Here is a 23,019-nt window from a genome sequence, read left to right on the forward strand (position 1 = left end):
CATTAGGACCCCAAGGCAGCTCTCTGCATGTATTTCTACCACCACCTCCTCCAGGTTTACCAAGGGTCAGGTGGGCCAAGATCCTTAAGGTGGGTAGAACCAGCTTATTTTAGGGTAGTCGTCGTCAAAACACCCACTGACATGGGCCATTAAGCAATGGTTGGCAAGTTTGCAGAAGATGTTATATTATTAGCCCTGTGAGTGGGATTTGGTAAGAAAGAGAGAGAGAGAGAGGCTATGAAAAGGAAAGGAAAGCAAAGCAGCAAATTACCCAAATGTTAATACAACCTGCCAACATCTTTCACCTAAGGAAGAGGAAAAGCTTTCTTGCCTTACAGTTTTCTGTCTGGAAATCAGTTATCCCAATCTAGTACGCAATGATTGTCTCCCTACTCATGGCAACATTGTGTACTAATGAATGGAGTACATTATATGTACCTCTCCATTCACTATTATTTGAACAAAGATAGATGAAGAAATAAATTTAAATCTTATAGAATAATAGAATTACCTAGGAAACTTCTAGATCAACATTGTCCAACTAAAATGTGATGCCAGCCACGTATATAATTTGTAATTTTGTAGTACCCACATTTAGAAAAAGTAAACCAGTGAAAATAATTTTAAGATGATATTTTCTTTAACCTACTATTCCAAAATATTATTTCAACATGTAATTAATATAAAAATTATTAATGAGGTATTTTATGCTTTTTTGTTGCATTCTAAGTCTCTGAAATCTGGTGCACATTTTACACTTACAGCACATCGCAATTTGGACTAGTTGCATGTCAAGTACTCAATAGCCACACGTGGCTACGGGCTGCTGTGTTGAATAGTACAGTTCCAGAAATAAATATTAAAAATTAAAAATAGGTGAGTTGTATTAGGAAGAATAGGCCAGACAGGGTGGAAATCTTAAATTATTTTGAGGGAGGTGAAAACAAGACTAGACAGTTTTTATGAGGTATATTACCTTACGTGAGAAACTATAATTATCTTCTAAGCAATGAATTAACATAAAAAATGTTATCCATTAGCAAATGCAACCTCATATTATATGCCATTATATGACCTAGCTTTAAATGTTTCTCTTCTGCCACTGATAATTTTGAAAGGTGTTTAATTTGGGACAGTAAGCTTGGCTGAATACTCAGGATACAATATCTCAAATATTGTATTTTATGAAAGTGCCTGGTTGTCAATCTGAAGAACAAACAGGTTGATCCAGTGGCCTAGAACACTGTTGACCCATGAACAATGCAGGGATTAGGGGCACTGATCCCAGTGCAGTCGAAAATCAGCATTTAACTTTCGACTCCCCCAAAACTTAAGTTGTCCCTTGGTATTTCCAGGAGATTGATTCCAGGACCCCTGCGGATACCAAAATCCCTCAGCTGCCCAAGTCCACTGTATAAAATGGTGCAGATCAATGCATACAGTCGGCCCTCTGCATCTGTAGGCTCCCAATCGTAGATAGAAAAATAGTACTGGTATTTATTGAAAAAAATCTACGTATAAGTGGACCCACCCAATTCAAATCTGTGTTGTTCAAGGTCAAGTACACATGATCTGGTATTGGAACGTGTGAAGCCTTCCTTAAAACAGGGCCTATTTATGTTGGTATTTGATTCATCGATGAAGCGATCCCCTGTTGACCAGAGTTTCACATTCCACTTTGTCCTGTCTTTGAAAGTATAGAAGACGTTATCACCCCTAGCAGCCCAACATGGATTCCTCTAAAACATTGGTAATTTTCTGTGCATCTTTCATCCCTCAGTCCCAATGTTGGCTGGCTAACTTAGAGTAACTCAAAGTAAGTAAAGAAACGAGTCTCTCTATTGTGTTCATTTTTCACTGATCCTGGTAATGAGTATTTGCCCACAGATATATAACTATTGAATATAGTTGTCTACACTGGAGAGAAGGTTGATTCTTGTCTGGTCAGTCAGAAAACGAGAACTTGCCCTAGAGATCAGTGTATCAAGAGCTATGGGTGGTGGTGCTGGTAGTGCGGGGGGGGGGGGGTGAGGGTAGGTTGTTCTAGACCCTTCCAGATGACCTGGCTTTCATATGTAGTATACCCAACTTATGCTTGGTCCTAACTCATAGCTTCATTGAACCCTTGGGATCTTAAAGAATCTTCACGTACTTCCCAAGTTAGTGCCCAGTTCTGAAAGTGAGATAAACCCCCTGGTTATAGTTATGGTGGATGCCAATGGGAAGAAAACCTTGTTGTGTCTACTCCTACTTTGCATTGCCCAGGACCTCCTTAACACCAGTCCCAAATGTGGGCAAGCATCCTTTGCAGCAAGTACACTGCAGAGCCTGACTGCTTCTTGGATTTTTGCCATACTCAAGCTGGATCATGCTTTGTAGGGCAAGTGCATTTTAACTACTATAACCAGTCCATGTTTTATAGGCCATAAAGTTGTTATAGGGCAAGCAGAAAGACTATTGTAAAAGCTTTAAAAATTTGCAACAAATTTATACCATGTGGTAGTGGTTATGCTGATAAATTACTCATTTCCTACACATTTTTTTGCCATTCCTTCTTGTTGACCCAAGTTAGTTTCTTTATTTTATATTCAATAATTTTAATATTTGCATTATAAGTTTGCACTAATATTTGCCATGAATATAAACTATTAATTATCTAGGAAAAGTTAGGATGAGACTTGATGGATTCTGCATATTGTAGCAATGTTGGTATCAGCTGCTTGATGAGCTTTATGATAGAGTCAAACCGAATTCATGTTCCTTTTGAAAAATGATCATAACCTATATTCTTGTTGTGTTTTTCTTGTTACAACCTTTCAAACATAAGTTTCACCCTATTTTTCTAACTAAGCCCATAAACATGGATTTTGGTGGTAAGGTAACCTGCCAAAATGAAGTAAATTTAATTAATCACTCTTTGTTGCAAGGCATTTTGTTTCTATAAACTGGTATCACATTATTAGGGGGGGAAATGTCGATCCTGCCTGACAAATGAAGAAGATTGGAACTTTGTGTGTCTCACCAAAATAGCTTTTGAAAGATTAAATTTCATGTAGGGTCTTTTTGGGCCCAAGATTTCCATGTATTAAGTGACCTTTTGATTGCAGATATTGTGTTCTCCTGGTCTCTTTTAAACACAAACAGCCCCGTTTAGTGAAAAACACATCATTTTTCTCATAATCGAGTCCCTCTATTTATTATTTAATTATGTATAATTACACTGTCATGTTCTCTGACTTCACATGGGGAGTTTGTGGTTAGTCAAGCATACTCTTTAATAGTGGAAGTCCATGTATACCACAAATGGAATGTCAGCTTTCAAGTAGAGATTCAGAGAAATGTTGTGGTAAGAGGGTAAGTTGTAAAGGGGGTGTGGGTCTTAATATTTTGTTTTTTCTTGCCCAGGATTAGAAAACTATTGTCCGTGCAACACTTTCTCTAATGCTGCAGACAAGTAAAATGTAAAATTGTCAGTATCCATTAAGTTGAGTAGTGGTGGCTCCAGAACGGTAGCTTAAAATTTTGTGGAGTTTTGGTGGAGTACTTAAAATGAAGAACAGTGTTTTGCAAAATTCCGTAAGAATCACATAGGGTGCATTTTAAGTACATAAGAATCACTTGTGGTGCTTGTTAAAGCTATAGATTCTTTATGCCTCCACCGCTGAGCCTTTAATTTAGATCATCGAGACCAGTCTGCATCTATTAGTCATTCCAGGTGGTCACACTGTGAGCAATGGTTGCAGTGCTTCCCAGACTTTAATGTGTATGCAAATGGCGTTGGCATCTTTTAAAATGCAGACTGATGTTCAGGTCTAGGTAGTGCCTGAGAATCTGCATTCCTAGCATGCTTCCAGGTGATGCTTTAGAAACTAACTTTGCAACTCAACCTACCACGGGTACCTTTCCATTTCCTTCTACGTCTAACTCGTTACGTTTTTGTTTATGACTATAGACATTTGGGCTGGGTTTTTAACCTCCTTTAAACTTTCTGTTTGATATCATTTCAAAATACTTGCTTACCTAGCTTATCGTGTCCTTTTCCTTTCTTTTTAAACGTATATAGATGTGCACCAGTTGCATCTTGAAGTGCCATCAGCTGTAACCAAAGTTCCAGATCCCAAGACCACAGCCAGGCGTTCTCACTCCCAAGAGCTGAAGACCATGGAGCTCTCTGACAGCGACCGCCCGGTCAGCTTTGGCTCCACGTCGTCCTCTGCCTCTTCTCGGGACAGCCATGGTTCCTTCGGCAGCAGAATGACCTTAGTATCAAACAGCCACTTGGGCTTGTTTCACCAGGATAAGGAAGCAGGGGCCATAAAACTGGAGTTGATTCCAGCCAGGCCGTTTTCCAGCAGTGAGCTGCCGAGGGATAGCCCAGCTGGGCAACAGAGCACGGATGAGGGCAGCGAAAGGCAACCCCGGGGCCCACGGAGAGTGGAGGCAAATGGGGCCACCAAAACGAGTACAGAGTCAGCCACCAGCCCCAAGCTCCTCTACGTGGATAGAGTTGTTCAGGAAATTCTGGAGACTGAAAGGACTTACGTGCAAGATTTAAAAAGCATCGTAGAGGTAAGGCAGACTTTTTGTTTTTTAAGTTTGTCATGCAAGATAAATATGCTTACAAGATAAATATGCTTGCAACATAAAGAGCAAAGTGAAGCCAGGTTTCGGAGATGCGTTGTCTCCTAAGCCGCAAAAGTGGTGTGAATGTTCAAACAGATCAGAACTTAAGAGAAACCTTGGGCTGTACTCATTGTGTTAAAATCCTCTTAATATTAGCATTAACGAATTGATTATGTGTCAGGAGCAAGAGTGTTGATACCAGTGCGTTCACCAGTACTGTTGTGTTAATAATTCCTACACACCAAAGATCTGAATGCCTGACAGAAAGAGGATGAAGTAGGACTTCAAGCCTCCTGATTGGCAGGTGTCAGGTGTGTCCGAACTGAGCCCATCATGCTATCTGCACTTTGATCACAACTGTCTACTGGTGTCTGGGAGCTTCCCAAACTGCTGATACCTGTGTCCCACTTCCAGCGACTGTCATTTCATGGGTCTGGGGTGTGGCCTGGGTGGTGGAATTGTGAAAGATCCCAGGTGTAGACAAACTTGGGAACTGCTGTTCTGCACTGTTCTCTATATTGGCTGGCATTTGAGGAAGGTGGTGAGGGGCAGAGAAAAACTGGGGGCTTCATCTTGCCTTGGGTATTTTTGTTCACTTTTATAGTAAACACGTTCGCAAAAATTATTTGCGCAGATTGAGCACAGTTTATGTGCGAGATTACATACTCTGGAAATTCAATTATTAATTTGACTTTGATTTATAGATAGGTTTTTAAAGACAAAGTAAGAATTATCAGAGCAACTCAGATGCTAACTCATTCGCAAGTAATGATTAAAATATTAATATTTCAAAGGCAAATGTATATATTATACGGCACACTCACTTTGCTGCCTAGTAAAATACCAAATTCTTTCATTTCTTAGTGCCTGCTTCCTGTTTTAGACTTTTAATAAAATATATTTCAGAATATAGGAGAACATTTGCTGATGAGAATGTCTTCTACCAAATACATACATTCTTATAGCTTTAGCAAAAAAAATTCTAAGGCACGATTGCATGTTGAGTTCCACAAATAGAACCAGACAGTGTCTACTAAAAATAGTTATGACATAACTTCTCAGTAAAAATAGAAAAATCAATTGATGCTCAACCAAAACAATATGTGATACCAAATGTCAAATAAACCAGGCCAATTTTTTTTTTTTAATTTCAACAATGATATCATTTGTACTTGAGAAGAAATACCTGTGAAACTGCCAAAAATTTTAGTATATAACCTCTTAGGAAATTTAAGGTTGTCAAAGCTTTCTTTGGTCAATTCTTTTTAAAAATTTATTTCTTGGAAACTTTCCACCTAATCAAAACTTGCTTTACTGAGAGAGAAACCTTTAGTTACTGAACTGGGATTCCGTGAACACTTGCTTTTTCTGAGGCTGGTTGGTAAACCCTAGGTGAGAACCAATAGGTAAGATATGAATGAAAGAAAGCAGATCAAGGTACTCGCCTGCCAGTCACCATGTCTGCAGGCTCCGGATTGCAATCCTTTCTTTTATCCGAATAAATCCTCTTTTGGTGACAAGAAAAAAAATAACAAGAAAGACGATCAAGACAGAATATTTGCTAAGGAAGTTTCAGTAGAAGTTCTATTTCAAGCTGTCCAAATGTTCTTGCCTTTTTTTTTTCATTATCCATGAATTAACCATGTTTTACATTAGGTGCTGGTGGACATTGTCTATAAAGAGACAGACCATAAATGTTTCAGGCTTTCTGGGCTCTGAGGTCTCAGTCACAACTGCTCATCTCTGTCATTGTAGCTCAAAAGCAGCCATAGCCACGATGTCAGTGAACAGGCATGGAAGTTCCAGTAAAACATGAGGGCCAGCTTTGACCCAAGGGCCATCGTTTGCTGACCAGTGTATTAGACTAAATTTGTGCCTACGTTTCCTCAACTGTACAATGGGACTAATAAACAGTACCTGCCCCCTAGGGTTATTATTATGAGAATTAGATTAGATAACATATGGAAAGCTCTTACAACAGTGCCTGGCACATGGTAAGCAATTCTTAAATGGAAATTGTCATCACCAGCCTCCTTTGAATTTGCTGGTTGAGAGTGACTATACCGTGTCATTCACAAAAATAATCAGATTAGTCAATTCACTACAGCAGAAATGTAGGGGGAAAAAATTTTAAATGGGTGACTTCAACATTATGATTTTGAATGCAATTGAATCATTTTGAATGAATCCATTGAAAATCTGAGGTGATATATAACCACCGTGTTTCCCCGAAAGTAAGAGCTAGCCGGACAATCAACTCTAATGCGTCTTTTGGAGCAAAAATTCATATAAAACCCTGTCTTATATTATATTACATTATATTATATAAGACGGGGTCTCATATTATAGTAAAATAAGTCCGGATCTTATATGAATTTTTGCTTCAAAAGATGCATTAGAGCTGATGATCTGGCTAGGTCTTATTTTCAGGGAAACACGATAGGGAGAGAAAGGTGAAGACCGGTGTTGAGAAAGAGTGTACTTTGGAAAGAAAAGTCCCAAATATAAAAGGAAGCACCCAAGTTGAAAGAAGTAGATGATGTTTTTTATTCCAGAAAACTTTGAGTCATCCACCATCTCCACCTAGAAAAAGTCAGAATCTCTTTAATCAAGGATTAGTCATTGCTGCCTCTTCTTCACATACTTTCGCTATGTGACCATCTCTGTTTCTCAAGATCAAACTTTTAACAGAATGGTTAGACCAATTTTATCTAGTTCTTTCCTTTATGAAGAGTAACGTTGATGAGATGCTGTAGGAAATTAACTCTCACTGATATCAATTAGCCTTGGTAACATTGGTTGGATTGTATGTTGTTACCATTACCCTTATAGTTGCAGAACTGATGATGACATTGAGGACTTACTGGATTTTTCCACTTGTAGCAACTCTACCCAAAAAAGACAGTTATAATGGGTATTCTTTGGAAATACTAAGTGCCAATTTTTTAAAAATCTGTTTTCCTTGATCCGTGTCTAACCAATTCTGTAGCTGACTTCTCTCACATCCTCGATGTCTCGAATGCAGAATTTTTTTAATTCAAACGTATTGGGGTGACAATGTTCAATAAAACTACATAGATTTTAAGTGTACAATTCTATAATATATCATCTATATATTGCATTATATGTTCACCACCCAGAATCAGTTCTCCTTCCGTATATTAGATTCCCTTTACCCTCTTCTACACCCTCCTGCCCCCCTTTCCCTCTGGTAACCACTAAACTGTTGTCTGCGTCCATGAGTTTTTGTTTCTTTGTTTGTATTGTTATATTGTTCCTTTGTTGCTTTCAATTTTATATCCCACATATGAGTGAAGTCATACGGTTCTCAACTTTTTCTGTCCAACTTATTTCACTTAGCATAATAATCTCAAGATCCATCCATGTTGTCACAAATGGCAGTATTTCATCTTTTCTTATGGCAGAGTAATTTTCCATGTGTATATATGGACTGTTCATTAACACCCTGCTGTGAGAAGCTCTCACCATACCAGCAAGGCAGAGCTTCTTGTTACTTGGTTCTTTCTCAGCAAGTATTATTTCTGGGAAAAAGAAAGTCTAATCATTTATAGCAATAACTGGTAAGTCACTTTTCATTTATGCAGTAGCATAATTTTGAACTTTCTGTACTCTGCTTTATTGAATCCTATATAACTAATATCCTTCAATAGTCATTCTCAATTTAACTAATTTCCCACATAATTAGTACATATCTGTGTGCTGTATCCATACATAATCCTCACAGTTCAGGTTTAGATTTGGTTTCTAGGATTTATAAACAGGAACATCTTTGTGAAAGATCGTACACTGATTTAAGAGACATTAACACAATGTGATTTGACATATTCAATATCATCAGAGTAGATTATTTCTGAGCAGATAGCCTTCCAACATTAGTTAGGCAATAGGATTCCCAGATGTTGATTACATATGCAAAGAAGGTTGTATGCCTTTCTTTCCCATATGTAGAGCCGCTGTACTAAAATAATCCCAAATATATAGGTATTTTTCCTTTCCCATGCCATTTAGGGGTTCAGAAATGAATTACTAATACTTCCTGAAAAGTTAACTAAAAAATGTTGTTGTTCTTATTCCTATTACTCTTCGCTCCTTGCATTACTCCCAAGAGCCTTCTTTCTGGACCCCCTTCACACTCCCCCATCATGGCTAATTCATCCTCTGCTCTTTTGCCCAGCATCCAAGTCATTGGCTTTTGTACACTTGACATTTGAGAGAGCAAGAGAGAGGTGAGGTCTTCACCATTACTCCTACTCAAAAGAACAATGGAGCTGTTATTTCCTTTCCTATATATGGCTCCTAATAACATTCGCAGATAAAATGAGGTAATAAATAGAAATCAAATTTTAAAAGTAAAAATAGCCAATGGTACAATTACTGGAGAGAGAAATATTCATAGTTGGAAAGTAGAAAATAAGGGTCTCTTTCATGTTTACTGGGACCTTAGATTGACTAAGCAGGGACTCTCGTGGGTAGAGTGGGTTTCTTTAATCTTTCTGAATGATCTATAAAAGAGCCTTTGAGAGCTTCTGGAGATTTGGCCCTTGATATAGTTCATGGCCTGTTTTAATCTCTTAGGAAAGTTTTAAAATAGTTGATAATGTTATATAATGCTGTGTAATGAGAAGTTACATCCCTACTACAAAATGGCATCTTTGAACTGTTAGAGATGCTAAATTAGATCATCTTTGGGAATGCTGAGGACATGTGTGTTATGAAAAATGTGGGTAAAACATTGTGTAACATGTTTATTTTTTTCTATCATATTCTAGAGAACTGAAATCCTTTTCAAGTACCTTTATCCATACAGTGTGTTAAAAAGCTAAGAAGTGAGTATTATAGCTTTAAGGTTTAAAGTTTAAAAAGCCAAAGCCTTAAGCACATTTTTGTTGAAAGCATTCCACATTGTTCAAAAGCTGTAGCTAAATAAGGATTAGAATGGCGATCACTGCCTACCCCCTCACCCCAGCTCTTGTGTTTATTAGTCTACATGGACTCTGCTTATTGCGTATAGTAGACAGTGTCAGGGTAGGGGAAGAGAGAAGGATGCTTAGAGGTATCCAATTCGTTGGAAGGAGAACTCTCTTATACTTGGGAAGCAAGCCTTCTCCCATATTTGAGCAGAGTGAAAAAGGAAACCCAGTGACCATCCCTAGGGAGTTTGTGCAGTGACTGCCATTTATTCTGCCTAGAGACCTAGCTCTTGAGCTGTTGAAGTGACTAAGATTTGGATAGAATGGAACCTGAGCTGGCTTTTGTCCTGGGCCACCCCTCCCTCAAGGACAACTCTGTTGATTTGAGATGGCTTCCTATTGATCCTGTTGGAAAGACAAGTTTGTTGGGTGTGGAGAGGGCAATTTGTGTCTCTGTTACCCTCCCCCTTAGCTGTAAAGGACTGTTTCCACATGGGCCTTCCCTGGACCAGCCATATCTGCTTAGGACACTTGGCCTGAGGAAAAAGGTTTCGAACCTAGGGAGAAGGCTATTGAGAAGAGGTGAATTGCCATAGATTTCAGTGTCTTGCCGATATCCTCACTCAATTACTTTCACTCCGGTTTAAATAACATTTATTATACTGACACTTTTTATGAGGTTCATGGACACTAAAGTTCTTGAATACTGAGGGAAATATGTATTTAATGCTAGAGTGTAGGACTTGGCAAGGATTGTCTTTAATGAAAGCTTGTTATTGGGTGGATTTAATAAAGAACTTCCACTGTAGTATTTGGCACAATTTAATGTACTTTTTCTTTTACGTGGCATTTGAGCACTTTCATTTCAATGTCTCTATTTGGTTTTCCCTCCAAGGGCTTTTATCATAATGGGTGAATGAGATCTTTCTTAAAACCATTTAAGATCTATGATAATGTAGAAGCAAACCTGTTACATAGTTTTCTGCTTATGTAGAAACGATTCCTCAAATAGCACATCTAATCGTTGTATGTAATCCCCAAATTTCACTGACTATTCATTTTTGTGTCTCTTTATTATAGTTGTTGTTTGTGTTGCTATTATGCGCCCGCCCTCCCTATCCTACATCACCCTCATCTCTCACCACCCGAACAATGACAAAAACTTAGAAGGCGGGAACGCAGTGGTTCTTTCACTCCTTGCAATCTAATGTGGGAGGGAGGACGGGGACCAGGTCATTTATCGCTCTCCATTCCTAATGGGTTTCCCTGTTTGAATGTTCTGTTAACACCTTCTAACTCATTGTTAATGGGAGACAGTTCAAGGTGAGCAGCGTAGTCAAAGTACAGTGAGTTGAGGTTTGCCGAACTGCTACCAGGTTTCCCCGAAAATAAGACCTAGCCGAACCATCAGCTCTAATGCATCTTTTGGAGCAAAAATTAATATAAGACCCAGTATATGTTATATTATATTATATTATCCCAGTATTACATTATGTAAGACCTGGTTTTATTTAGTATTAATTTTTAATAAAAATGTAATATTAATTTTTGCTCCAAAAGATGCATTAGAGCTGATGGTCCAGCTAGGTCTTATTTTTGGGGAAACACTGTATGCAAAAGGAGCTGTTGGCTGCTCCCAAGAATTCATGAGTATTTAATGACTGATGCCAGCATTGGTTACTCAATTACATAAAAATCTTTACAGCCAAATCTTAATTAAGAGACTAGACTTTGAGTCAAAATTTAGGAAAGTTATTCAAAATACCTAAACTGGTCAGATTCTCTTATAAGCATGGCAGACAAGCTCTATAACTACTCTCATCACCTCATGGATTCCAACAGCTGTAAACACACTGTGTAGACACCACTACTAAATTTTCTGCAAATGTGCCTTAACAACAAGAGCACTAAAAAATAATATTAACAGCAACTAGTATTGGAGCACTTGCCGTATATCAGACACTTGTATCCTCACATCCCCATCATGTGGGTACTGTTACATTTTCCTATTTTAGCACAAGAATAGTGAATGTACAGAGGGTGAAGTAACTTGTCCTAATGGTTAGTGGTAGAACTGGAACTGGAACCCAGGTGTCACTCAAAGACCACTGCTGCTACCACTAGTCCACACTGTTACCACAAATCTCCTCGTAGAATCTAGCAGCGGGTTCAAAGTTTTCAGATCCTCTTTTAAGCTCTCTAGAGCAGGGTTTTGCAATAACGACACCCCAGTCATTTTGGATTGGATAATTCTTGGTTGTGGGGGATAGTTATGTGCTTCGTAGTATGCTTAGCAGCAAACTGCCAATAGAACCACTGCTATGCCCACTTGTGGCAACCACAGATGTCTCTAAACATTGCCAAATATCCCCTGGAGGACAAAATTGCCTCTAGTTGAGATCCACTGCTCTAGAGATTTGGATATAAGGTTAGGCTAAGCCACAGTAACAAATAGGCCCCCCTATTTAGTGGGTTAATATATAATATAACAAGTTCATTTCATCCTCCTGTCACAGTCATGTGTGAGTGTTTGGGTTAGTGGGAGTGGCGCTCCTGTAGGCTGTCATCAGGGACCCAAGCCAATGAGGCTGTCACCTTCAGCACATGGCTTACAAGGCTGTGTTCTGTACCATGTCAGTCAGCTAGAGGGGTAAGACGACATGGGGACAGGCATGGGGGAGGTTTCTGAGACAGGCACAGAAGCGGCTCACACCCCTTCCCTTCTTTCCCGGGTGAGACTCTTGTCAGGTGGCCACACCAAACAACAAGCAGCGCTGGGACGTGTAGTCTTCTGTGTGCCCCAAGAGGGCAGGATACACTTTTGTGAACTTGCAGTCTCCACCGTATATTATATGCAATTGAAATATCCTCACTGTAAAACCTATACCATGTATCCCCCACCCACCACCATCACTGAAAGAAAAAATACGCAGAGAAAGACTTTGATGATGCTTACTGCTGATGTGATAGTTACTCTCTCTACTGAGTAACCCTATAGAGTATTTTAAATAGAATTCCTCATTTAGGGCTTGAAACAGATTAAGACCAATGCATTTTCTATTGCTCCTCCCTCCCCTCTAAAGGCCTCCGTCACCCCCACTTTTCTCTGTCCTGTCTCCCATCATTCCTAATTACCTCTGTCCTTTCTTTTTCTGCCCATTTCTATCCATATGACCTGACAATAGTACCCTTTGGAATTATTGAAGACCATAGGTGGTATTTCAGTTTAAAAAGAAGGCTGCTGGGTCTAGCATAGTTCAAAGGCAGGCATCTCACTTACCTTGCTGGTGTTCTGGAAACCTTGTGAGAAGGTGAATCAATGAGGGTAAAGGACTAAAGCCATCAAATACTTAATATAATAGAGTGGTGCTCGGAAGCCGCAAGTTTATTGCCACATTGATAAAGTTTATATGAATATTGAATGTCTTCCTTGTTACTGCCCTGCCGTCCTTTGAAACTCATTTCTGTGGCCATCCTGAGGGCCAAAATGAGAATTATGGGCACTTAAAGAAAAAATAAACAATGAAAAAGCAACGTGTTAACATTGTTTTAATACATTCTTAAGCCTGGCCCTCCCCAAATCTGACATCATTATGGATGCTCTTCCATAAGAAATTGAAGTCAACTTGCATCTTTTCAGAGGTGAACTTGTAGAAGATAAATCTAGCATTGATAAATAGCAGTCTATTTACAGTTGATCTTTGAACAACATGGGTTTGAACTGCACAGGTCCACTTATGCATGGATTTTTTTCAATAAATACCTGCACTGCTTTTGATCCGTAGTTGAATGTCGTGGATATGGAGGGCCAACTATATGCATTTTATGTACTATTTCACATAAGGCACTTGAGCATCCACGGAATTTGGTATCCATGGGGAGTCCTGAAACCAACCCCCCTTAGATGCTGAGGGACAACTGGTATAAAGTTTTTGAAGAGTCAGAAGGTATATGTGGATTTTCAGCTGGGTGTTGTACCCAAGCGGGGTGGTACCCATAATCCCCTTGTTCAAGGGTCAACTGTATATTGTTACCCTTTCCCTATAGTACAGTTTTCAAATTACTAAGAATTTTGTAGCAATAGCATAATGATCACCAATTCATATAATAATTATGGATGCAGTGACATTCCTCAGTGTCTCCCCAGGAAATACTAAATCTCATACAGTGGGAAGGCCCCCTTGAGTTCCTGACAATCCTGACTTGTGACTTGCTTCTTGAGACTGGGGGCCCGGAAGAACAATTGAGGACAAGTCTAAGGATATGCAGGGTATTAGAAGCCCCAAGTCAGGCTTTGTTGGGTATTCTTCCCAGGTTGCAAGAATTCATGATCTGAGAAAGTTTATAGATGGGTTTGTTTTTAACACCCCTAGCAAATGTCTGACTCAAGGAAGAGAGAGTACAGATGATAGAGAGAAAGAGCTATATGAATTTTCAAAGTGCCTGCATTTGGTTCTGCTATAATGTGACATGACACATGTGTTCCTTAAAGTCACTCACTGTGGAAAATCACAGAGGGAAAATAGGGCTTATAGGAAAAATGGGTGTTGAGCACAACACTCAAAGACATCATCAGTAATACATAAAAAAAAAAGATAGGAATCTAAAAAAGATGGAAGCAGTTTTATACCTGTTAAATAGTTAAAAAAATACTTGCTAGAGTAAATATGACATTTCACCCTGAAAAAAACCTGGACTTTCTCATAGAAGCCACCTGGTTCCCATACCTGCCACTCTCTGTGTGAAAGGAAGAGAACAAAAGGGAGCAAGAGAAAAAGTGAGAAAAATGGCCAGTAAAGAGGAGAAAGAACAGAGTACAAAGAGGGAAAAATATAAGACAGGCTAAGAGGAAAGCAAGAAAAATTAGGAGGCCATCCGCAGGGTTGCAGCTTAGGAGTTACTATGACATAGGGTTACCTGACATCAATACGAAGTTGTTACACCTGACATGGATGGGTGTGGCTTACAACTCACGCAGGTGGACTGAGGCAGTTGGTAGGCGTTGTGAGGTGCGTGTGTGTGTCTTTGTATTCCTATGCTGCTGTCTGGAGCTGGGTGCAGTTTTCCACACTCACCCACTGTTTCTTGTGGATGAAATCCTCCCTAAAAGCAAAGACAAAATGTGGAAATTTGGATCAAGTTCACATTGTTCCCTACTATATTAATCGTGGGAACAAATTTATGTTTTCAAAACAGAAGTCACAGCAGAACTGACCGTACATATTCTTTGGAGGGTTATGACTTCTTATAAATGGGTCTCGTCACTCCCTCCACCTCCTTGCTCAGACTGAAAGATTGAAGGGTGCTATACCAGTTGTCAAAAAATATGAGCTTCCGTAGACTAATAAAGACTATGACAAATATCCTTAATGCATTCTTTATTTTTACCTTATAAGAAAAAAATGGTTTAAAAGAATTTCAAGTTTTCTTAGCAATTGGAGAGTTTATTTATATTTTTGAAAACTAACAAATAGACTTTGTACCCTAATCTTGGACCAACAAACGTGATTACTTATAAATACAAATAGAAATTTTTCTTTTACTGAAAAGAGTGCACAATTTGGTCAAATATTCTTGCACAAACTATATAGCATTTGGTGTCTATGAAACTCTAGAACACCAAGGAGATTTAAGAGGTAAGTGTTAGTGTTTCTGATGTTTAAATTAGAATAATTTTTTCCACCTACACTTGCAGATTCAGATAGACAGTGTATTAAAGGAGAGGATCGACTTACCATGAAATGCAGAAAAAAAGAAAATAGAAGCTGTACTTTTCACAGACATAACTGAGTACATTCAATCCTTTTGAGTGACCGAGCACTTGGAAAATTGCCTGCCACTAAAAGGTCCCTTCCCATTCTATCAGGCCTTTCTTTTAAGGCAACATCTTGCTTTTTAATGAAAAGGCATTTCAAAAACTTCAGTTAACGCTGGTGACTGAGTAGCGATTATTACTGGGCTGCTAAAGTACTGCTAATATATTTCAAAGACTGCCCGTGGGCAAAATTCTGTTGAAGATTTGCTAAAACAGGTCCTGTTCAGTTGGGTTAGAATCACGCTCCCTTTGGGTGTGTGCCATCTTGAATATTCAATTATACTGAGTGGGTAGAAAATTATAGAATTCAGGAAATTATGTTCTAAACACACCAACCTTCAGTTGGGAGAAGTTTCCCATTGCCAGAAATTTCTTCCAAAGAATAGATGCTGCTTGCACCTTGTGAAACTAATCACAGAGAAGAATTTACTACCCAGGTCATGTGACCAGCCCACTGCCAGTATGTGTGTCCAAGCAGCCTTGCTCTGTAAGACCCAGAGAAGGAAGAGGCAGCTGGGCTTACACATGGCTTGTCAGTCTATATAACTTAGTAGTTAACTCTTTCCTGATCATTTGTTTTTCCGATTTCCCCTCTGCCCACCAAGACTACGTTGCCACTTACAGTGGAGAGCATTGTTCTGCAGAACACCTCACATGGAACTTTTTAAATCTGTTTTAATTGTAAAATATACATAAAATGTTCATTGTAAGTGTACAGTTTGACGGCATTAAGTACATTTACATTATCCCATAACTATACCACCATCTATCTCCAGAACTTTTCTGTCACCCCAAACTGAAACTCTGTACCCCTTAAATAATAACTCTTCAACCTCTTTTCTCCCCCAGCCTCAGGCAATCTTGTGTTAATTTTTTAAAAATTGTGGTAGAATATATATAACGTAAAATTGACCATCTTGATCATTTTTAAGTGTACAGTTCAGTGGTATTAAGCAATTTCCAGAATTCTTTTCATTTTAAACTGAAACTCTGTACCTATTAAGCAATAACTCCCCTTTCTCTCACCCTTTCGCTAATCCCCACTCTAATTGCTGTTTCTATGAATTTGACTGCTTTAGATACCTCATATAAGTGGGCTCACAGTACTTGTCCTTTTGTGAGTGGCTTATTTCATTCAACATAATGTCTTCTAGGATCGCCCATGCCGCACCATGTGTCAGACTTTTCTTCCTTTTTAAAGTTGAATCATATTCCATTGTATGTATATATCACATTTTGTTTATCCATTCACCTTTTCATGGACACTTAGATTGCTTCCAGTTGCACCGAATTTTTGATTAAGTAGAATCACACCAAATTTCAGAACTGGAAAATCACTCAGTGAGGGCTGACTAAATTCTGAAAAGGTGAGGTGTGTTGGTAAGTTTTGTATTCCTAGCAATCAGCACTTAATAGGCCATCAGTAAATGTGTGCTGAACGCAGTATTTCATCCTACCTGGTCATTTTTGTAGGTGAGGAAACGGCTGTTCAGAGAACAAGTGATTTTTCCAACTGGATGCCAATCCTAGTTCTGTCACTTAAGTACCTTTGATCTTGAACAATTACTTAACTTCTGTAACCTGTGTTTCCTTCGTCTTAAAGTGAAAGAGATATTGCATACCTTACAGGATGTAGTGAGGATAGAATGAGGTCATTCTCATAGGGTGTTTTGCACAGACCTGGCACAGTGGAAGCACTTAACAGGTTATAACTATTCAAGCTGTAGGCCCTGCAGCTGACTATGGAGGTCCTGTCTCCCATCCATTTAATTTGGAAACAACTGGAAAAAAAAAAAGAAGCATTTATTGTGTGCTCCTTATGTAGCCAGTTAAGGAGCGTCCTCATACATTCTTATTAATGAAATATTCTGGAAACATATTACTTGTATTGCCCAGTTTCCTACATCTCAGCCATTGACAAAGATAAAATTGGTGTGGACACGTGTGAAGGGAAGAGCTTGTCATTCCTGCATCTAGCCACCACCTCGCTTAGACAAACCCGGAGCGGCGATACAGAGAGGAAACAATCAGGATAACTTCCTTAGCAACTTCTTGGGACAAGTCGAAAGCAACCTGGGAGGTTGCCCTTTTTCCCCTAAGCACAGGTAGAGGCAGCTTTGGAGGGTGAGAAATTGTCTCCTGCGAGACCCGAGAGTCCATCTGTGATCCCACTAGTCCACTGTGATCACTCACAGATCACTGGATACTCTTGGACCCTTTTTGGCCAACTCTTGTTCTGAGATAGGAGCTGGCTCTGCAGTTCCTGGTCCTATTTACAAAGGAATAAGGTAAAGAAGGTGACTGGTAATATGTGTACATTTACTTGACATTCAAAATTATCTAGAATGCTCAACAACTCCATTTGGGAAGAAAATCCACTAAAAGAAAATCCCTACTTCAAAAATAGGAGAAGCTACAACATCATAAAGATCCCTTATGAGGATCATGCAATTCGCTAGGTGGACAGCGGCTAGATTCACACCAAGGAGAGTACACCCTCATATGCAGGTTCAAAGTGGGTACCAGTTATCATCTAAGAAGCCTGGTTAGGAGGAGCAGCCCAAAAGTCGGGGTTTGTCTAAAGCAGAGGCTGCACTTGACTATCACCAGGGAGCTTTTTACAACTCCTACCGTCTATGCTGCACCCTGGACTAATGAAATCCAATGGTGGTGGTGGCGGGGGTGGGGGAGGGGCAGTTTTTCTTAGAGCTCTCCAGAGTCCAGTAGACAATCAACAGTGAGGTCCACAGTCTTAAAGAGAATTATTTCCTCCTTTGTTATAAAGCAAACAGCAGACATTTAAAGGCAGCGTAAGTTACTTCCCCCATCCCCTGTAGAATATCACAAATGATGAAAAGCTAAAATCTGCAAGAATCGAATCCAAATCCTGACTCTGCCGTTTTCCTGTGTGATCTTGGACAAGTTACTAAACTTCTCTGAGTTCCAGTTTCTTCACCTGTAAAATGGGAATACTAGGATTGTTGTGAAAATTAAATAAGATTATCTGTGCAAAATGCTTAGCAAAGGGCTAGGCCTACAGTGAGCACTCAAATGAGAGCTATTACATTATTATTAGTATTAATTGGTGTTATTTGGACAAGGCCAGTAATTTCTGGTAAGTTTTAAACTATCATAATATTGTTGTGATTGCTAATCTATGTTAAAGAATTAGTTCAGAAATTTATTTTAACTGTGCAATTTAAAGAGGATATATCTTGTTGTGGACTTTAGTTTACCTGGCACACCTACATGGAGTTGGAATTCATTTCTAACATCACAAAGGGCTGCAATAGTGGTGTAAAATTATTTTCAGAATTTTTATTTGACCTGAATCAAAGTGAGATTGATTTAAGGGACAGAGCGCTGGCCTGGGCTCCAGTGCCACGCTGACAGTCCGCTGTGTGCCCAGGGACAAATGACCAATCTGACCTCAGCTTCATCCTTTGTCAACGAGTCTAATTCAGACACAGCCGAAATCGAAAGAGGATTGGAGAGTGCATCTCCTCCAGCCTCAGCGCTCAAGAATGTAACCAGGAAATAAGTAAGTCCTTTGAGCAACCAAAATAGATATTTCAAATCCAAACAGTAAATCCTGTGTCTTTGCCCATAGAGAGGCCCCAAGCTCTCACTAAGAGCCCATTTACCCTACGTGTTTAAAATAAACCTCAGCATTTAGTTTCCTAGCCCCCAGCGAAGGGCGAGGGTGGGAAGGGGTGGATGTGACAGCACTAAGGAGCAGAGGAAAGAACTCCTTAGTAGATTAATTCATGTGAAGCCATTTAGAATGGGCGCAAACGCCCCTCAGTCACCCTGTGAATCTTACGTGTGAATTATGGCCCACAGTGTCCTTACTGATATACGTGAATAGCAAGAAAAGTTTTCACTATGCTTGATATAGCACCTAAAATATATTGTCTGATCCTGGCCTTCATAAACAAAGTCATTATTAAATTATAATAACTGACTTTCTAAATGTTTTTTATTATTGTAAAATATACATAACATAACATTTACTATTTTAACCATTTTTAAGTATACAATTCCGTGGCATAGAGCACATTTAAGGTGTTGTGCAAGCATCACCACTGCCCATTCCTAGAACTTTCTTGTATCATCCCAAACAGAAAGTCTGTACCCATTAAACAGTAACTTCCCATTCTCCCCTTCCCCAGCCCCCGGCAACCTCGTCTACTTTCTGTCTATGAATTTGCTGAACTCATACAATATTTGTCCTTCTGAGCCCGGCTTATTTCACCTAGAATAATGTTTCCCAGATTCATCCATGTTGTAATGTGTATCAGAATTTCATTAGTTATAGTTATCTTAGAGAAAATTCTCGTACAATAGCTGATCCCTTAACAAAAGTGAGATGCCACTTTGTAAAAATGAGAATCATCCTTCCTCTGTAAGGGGAGGAATTACGAAAATAATGAAGGCATGATGAGAAATTGCAAGCATCTCCCCAACCCAAAACAAAGTGGAATACTTGTTCTGAATGTGAAGATTATTTGTTATATACACTAATATAAAAGAATCCATAATGATTCTTGTGCTTGAATCATTGGCACCTCCCACCCCCCTCCCCACCCCAAAGTAGGCCACACAAAAAATGGAGACAGGCCGCAGCTTAGGTCTGTGGTTTCAAGTGACAAAATCACACTGAGGCAAGATTATTCTTTAGTTTTCTCCACATGCTGCTGTCTAAAGAGCATTGTGCGTGCACACGTGTGTGTGTGTGTGTGTGTGTGTGTGTGTGTGTGTGTGTGTGTGTTGCGGGAGGCAGAGTGAGCCATTCTTTTATACTCTTTAAAATATTTTCTTCTGAAACAAGCCTTCTTTTCTCTTTGGAGTAACAAGAAATGTTACAAGTGTTCCTTTAGCTTTACGATGGGGCTTAAAGTTGTGCTGTTAACCTTTCAGAACGCTTTAAGTGGGAGATGAGTCAGGGGAGCACCCACCCGGGCCTCTAGCAGCAGCCTACAATAAATACAGAATTGCTGAAAAGACGGCTGCCTTTGTCCCGTCTTCCATGCAGCAGTGGATAAATCGCTCAACCCGGGGGTCGGTTTATAGCCTCCTCAATGGTGTTGCAAATGCAAATGCACGTGGAGAAAAGGGTGAGAGTTAATCTACTTTTGATTAGGGAAGCGTTTCTTTTCTTGTGCAAAGGGGGAGTTGGGTGGGTGGGAAGAGAGTTAAAAACGAAATGCATAGTTTAGGAACCTTTGTCATCTTCCAGAGGTCGTGCTGTAAAAATGCTGTCCCTGAGACAAAGGGGAGGGGAGGGAGCAAAAGAGGAATGCTGGGTTGGGTTACAGTTCAATACAACTTCGGCCACCTTGTGAGCGCCAGAGAGAGCAGCCCGGGACTGTTAACCCTCGCCTTGCCAGGCTCAGCCAGGTGACGGGGACAGGCTGCACAGTTGCTCGTCTCTGCAGACATTCAGGGCTGGGACAGCTAATGCATAAGGCCTACAAATTGTTCACATCAGTTTTGTGGGAGAGAAGGAGCTACCAAGACATTTCTGTGGCGCTGTATGAGGATTACCCTGCTTCCTTTATCATGGAATTCTACGTGCAAGTGCTCCTAAAAGCACCTGAGCCAGACGGGGCCTGGGAAGGATGCAGAAAGATTCCTGGGAAGAACCTTGAAGGAGGAGTTAGTAGGTTATGACAGTAGGAGAGACAATCTTGGCGATGAGACTAGAATATGTAAAGACAGAGAAGCATGAGAGATCAGGGGACATGGGACATTCTTGAATGTATAAGGAGTGAGCATCTGCCTATCGGTTGGGGGTGGGGGTGAGGGGTTAGGGGAGATGGGAGGGAGCTAGAAAGTGGTAAAAGAGGAACCTAGAAAGATAGGCAGGGTGCAAGCCTTGAAGGACCTTTCTCAGTGCTGAAAACTGAGGCAGGATTTTATGCAGGAGGCATACATCAAATCTGAGTTTTAGAAAGATCACACTGGACTCATCCTGAGAAATTGAAGGGGTCAGACCGCAGTAGAGCGACCAGTTGGGATGTCCTCGCTGTGGTCCTGGTGGGAGGTGACCAAGACCAAGGCAGCGATGAGAGAGGAGGGGTCAGTTTCAACAGAGAGACAGGCAGGATTCACTGTCCAGGGGACATAGCAGGTGAGAGGGCCAGGCTGTAGGAAACTTTTGAGTGTCAACTTTTGAGTGTCATTGGGACTTTGTATGCATGTCCCCCTAGCAACCTTCAGACCCTGTCCCAACAGTGATGGTCGATAACAAGCTGCTCATGCAGGTTAGTCTTCCTATGGCAGAGAAGGGTGGTGGGAAGACTTCTTATGATGATTTCTCAGTGTGCAGATGGAGTTCATTTGCTTGTGAACCGAAAGAGCGTCCAATCTGGTTATTTTCCCTGCTCTGCTGAGCAAAGACATGGGACACAGAAGGCCCCCCAACAGCCACCGCTGCCGGCCACTCTGTGCAGGGATAACTTGTGCAGGGCTCTTTGCAGGGGCCTTGTCATTTAACAAGCAGAAAGATGAGGTGGGAGTAGCTGTATTATCCCTACTTAACAGCTGACACGGGAGTCTCAGCAAGTTCGATAACCCGCCCAAGGTCGGGCTGTCAGACCCAGGCTGCCTGCCTTGTCGGCCGGTGCATTTACCAGCACCCTGTGTCTGGAGCTGAGGCCCTCGTGAGGAATCTGTCCTGTCCCCAGTGCCATGCTCTGTCCTCAGATGAGTCCACTGTCCTGGGACAGGAGATTTTGCAGCAGATGGAAACTGCGTCTGTCACAAGAACAAGGATAGAGCATAAATTAGTGCTGTAGAAATTCATCCCTTACGATCTCTTGAGAAATCACTTATGGAAACCTCATCCTATGCTCAAAAGCGCTCTCTCTCTCTCTCTCTCTCTCTCTCTCTCTCTCTCTCTCCAACATGGCCAGAGACATTGTGCTTTAGATTTCAGAGAGGAGAAAAAAAAATTGTTTTCCCCAAATCACGCATTTCATTCTTTGGCATGAATTAGGACCAGGCCTCTAGTGCCACGGACGGAAATCTTTGCATTTGCCCCATCCAAGAGTCCCGGCATTCTTGGAGAAGGTCAAGTTTCTGGGGAGCGTCCCATCATGCTGGCCCCCATTTTACTCTCTGTACCATGCCTCTCCCTGCCGCTCTGCAGACCACCGAGCCCATGGCTGATACTATGTCAATAAATAACTTCTGGTTGAGATCTTACTGTGATGAGATCAACAACCGTATAGCCAGAGAAGCAATAAAATATGCCCTCAAGGCTACTCATTGTTTTTGGTACAATAAACGGAACAGCTTAGCCTATGCATTTCCATACTTAGCACTGGATTACCTAATGCCACCGGAATATAATCACATGTGTCCGCATTGAAAAACTGCCCATCTAGAGCTTGGCCCTTGTATAGATGCTTTATTTTAATATATACAGTCTCATTGCGTTGCAATTTTCAAGTAGAATAGCTTGACCTTGAGGGTCATTGTCAATCTGTGTGACTCAGTAGATGGGGTATCAGCTAATATCGTCCAGCCTTTGCTCTCACTAGTTAATATTGTCCTGCTTGAGCCTGGTTGAAACCTTATTTTGTTTCAGGGTGAAAGTTCCAAGTAAATGAGCACAAGTAGCATGAGGCTGATGTCTCTGAGGCC

General features: G+C 40.4%; 1 protein-coding gene across 7 annotated transcripts in view; it reads left to right on the forward strand.

The window, feature by feature from the left end:
- PLEKHG1 (pleckstrin homology and RhoGEF domain containing G1) overlaps window positions 1–23,019 on the forward strand; it is a 212,190-nt gene that overhangs the window by 121,235 nt on the left and 67,936 nt on the right. For all 7 annotated transcript variants that reach the window (XR_012496798.1, XM_019735456.2, XM_074333704.1 and 4 more), the window contains one exon: window positions 4,064–4,569. Coding sequence is in view for 6 of the 7 variants with exons in the window: in XM_019735456.2 (XP_019591015.2) it covers window positions 4,162–4,569 (408 nt within the window). In the remaining variant the exon portion in view is untranslated. The remainder of the gene's footprint in view (window positions 1–4,063; window positions 4,570–23,019) is intronic.

This window comes from Rhinolophus sinicus, linkage group LG05 (assembly GCF_036562045.2).
Source record: "Rhinolophus sinicus isolate RSC01 linkage group LG05, ASM3656204v1, whole genome shotgun sequence".
NCBI classification, from domain to species: Eukaryota; Metazoa; Chordata; class Mammalia; order Chiroptera; family Rhinolophidae; genus Rhinolophus; species Rhinolophus sinicus.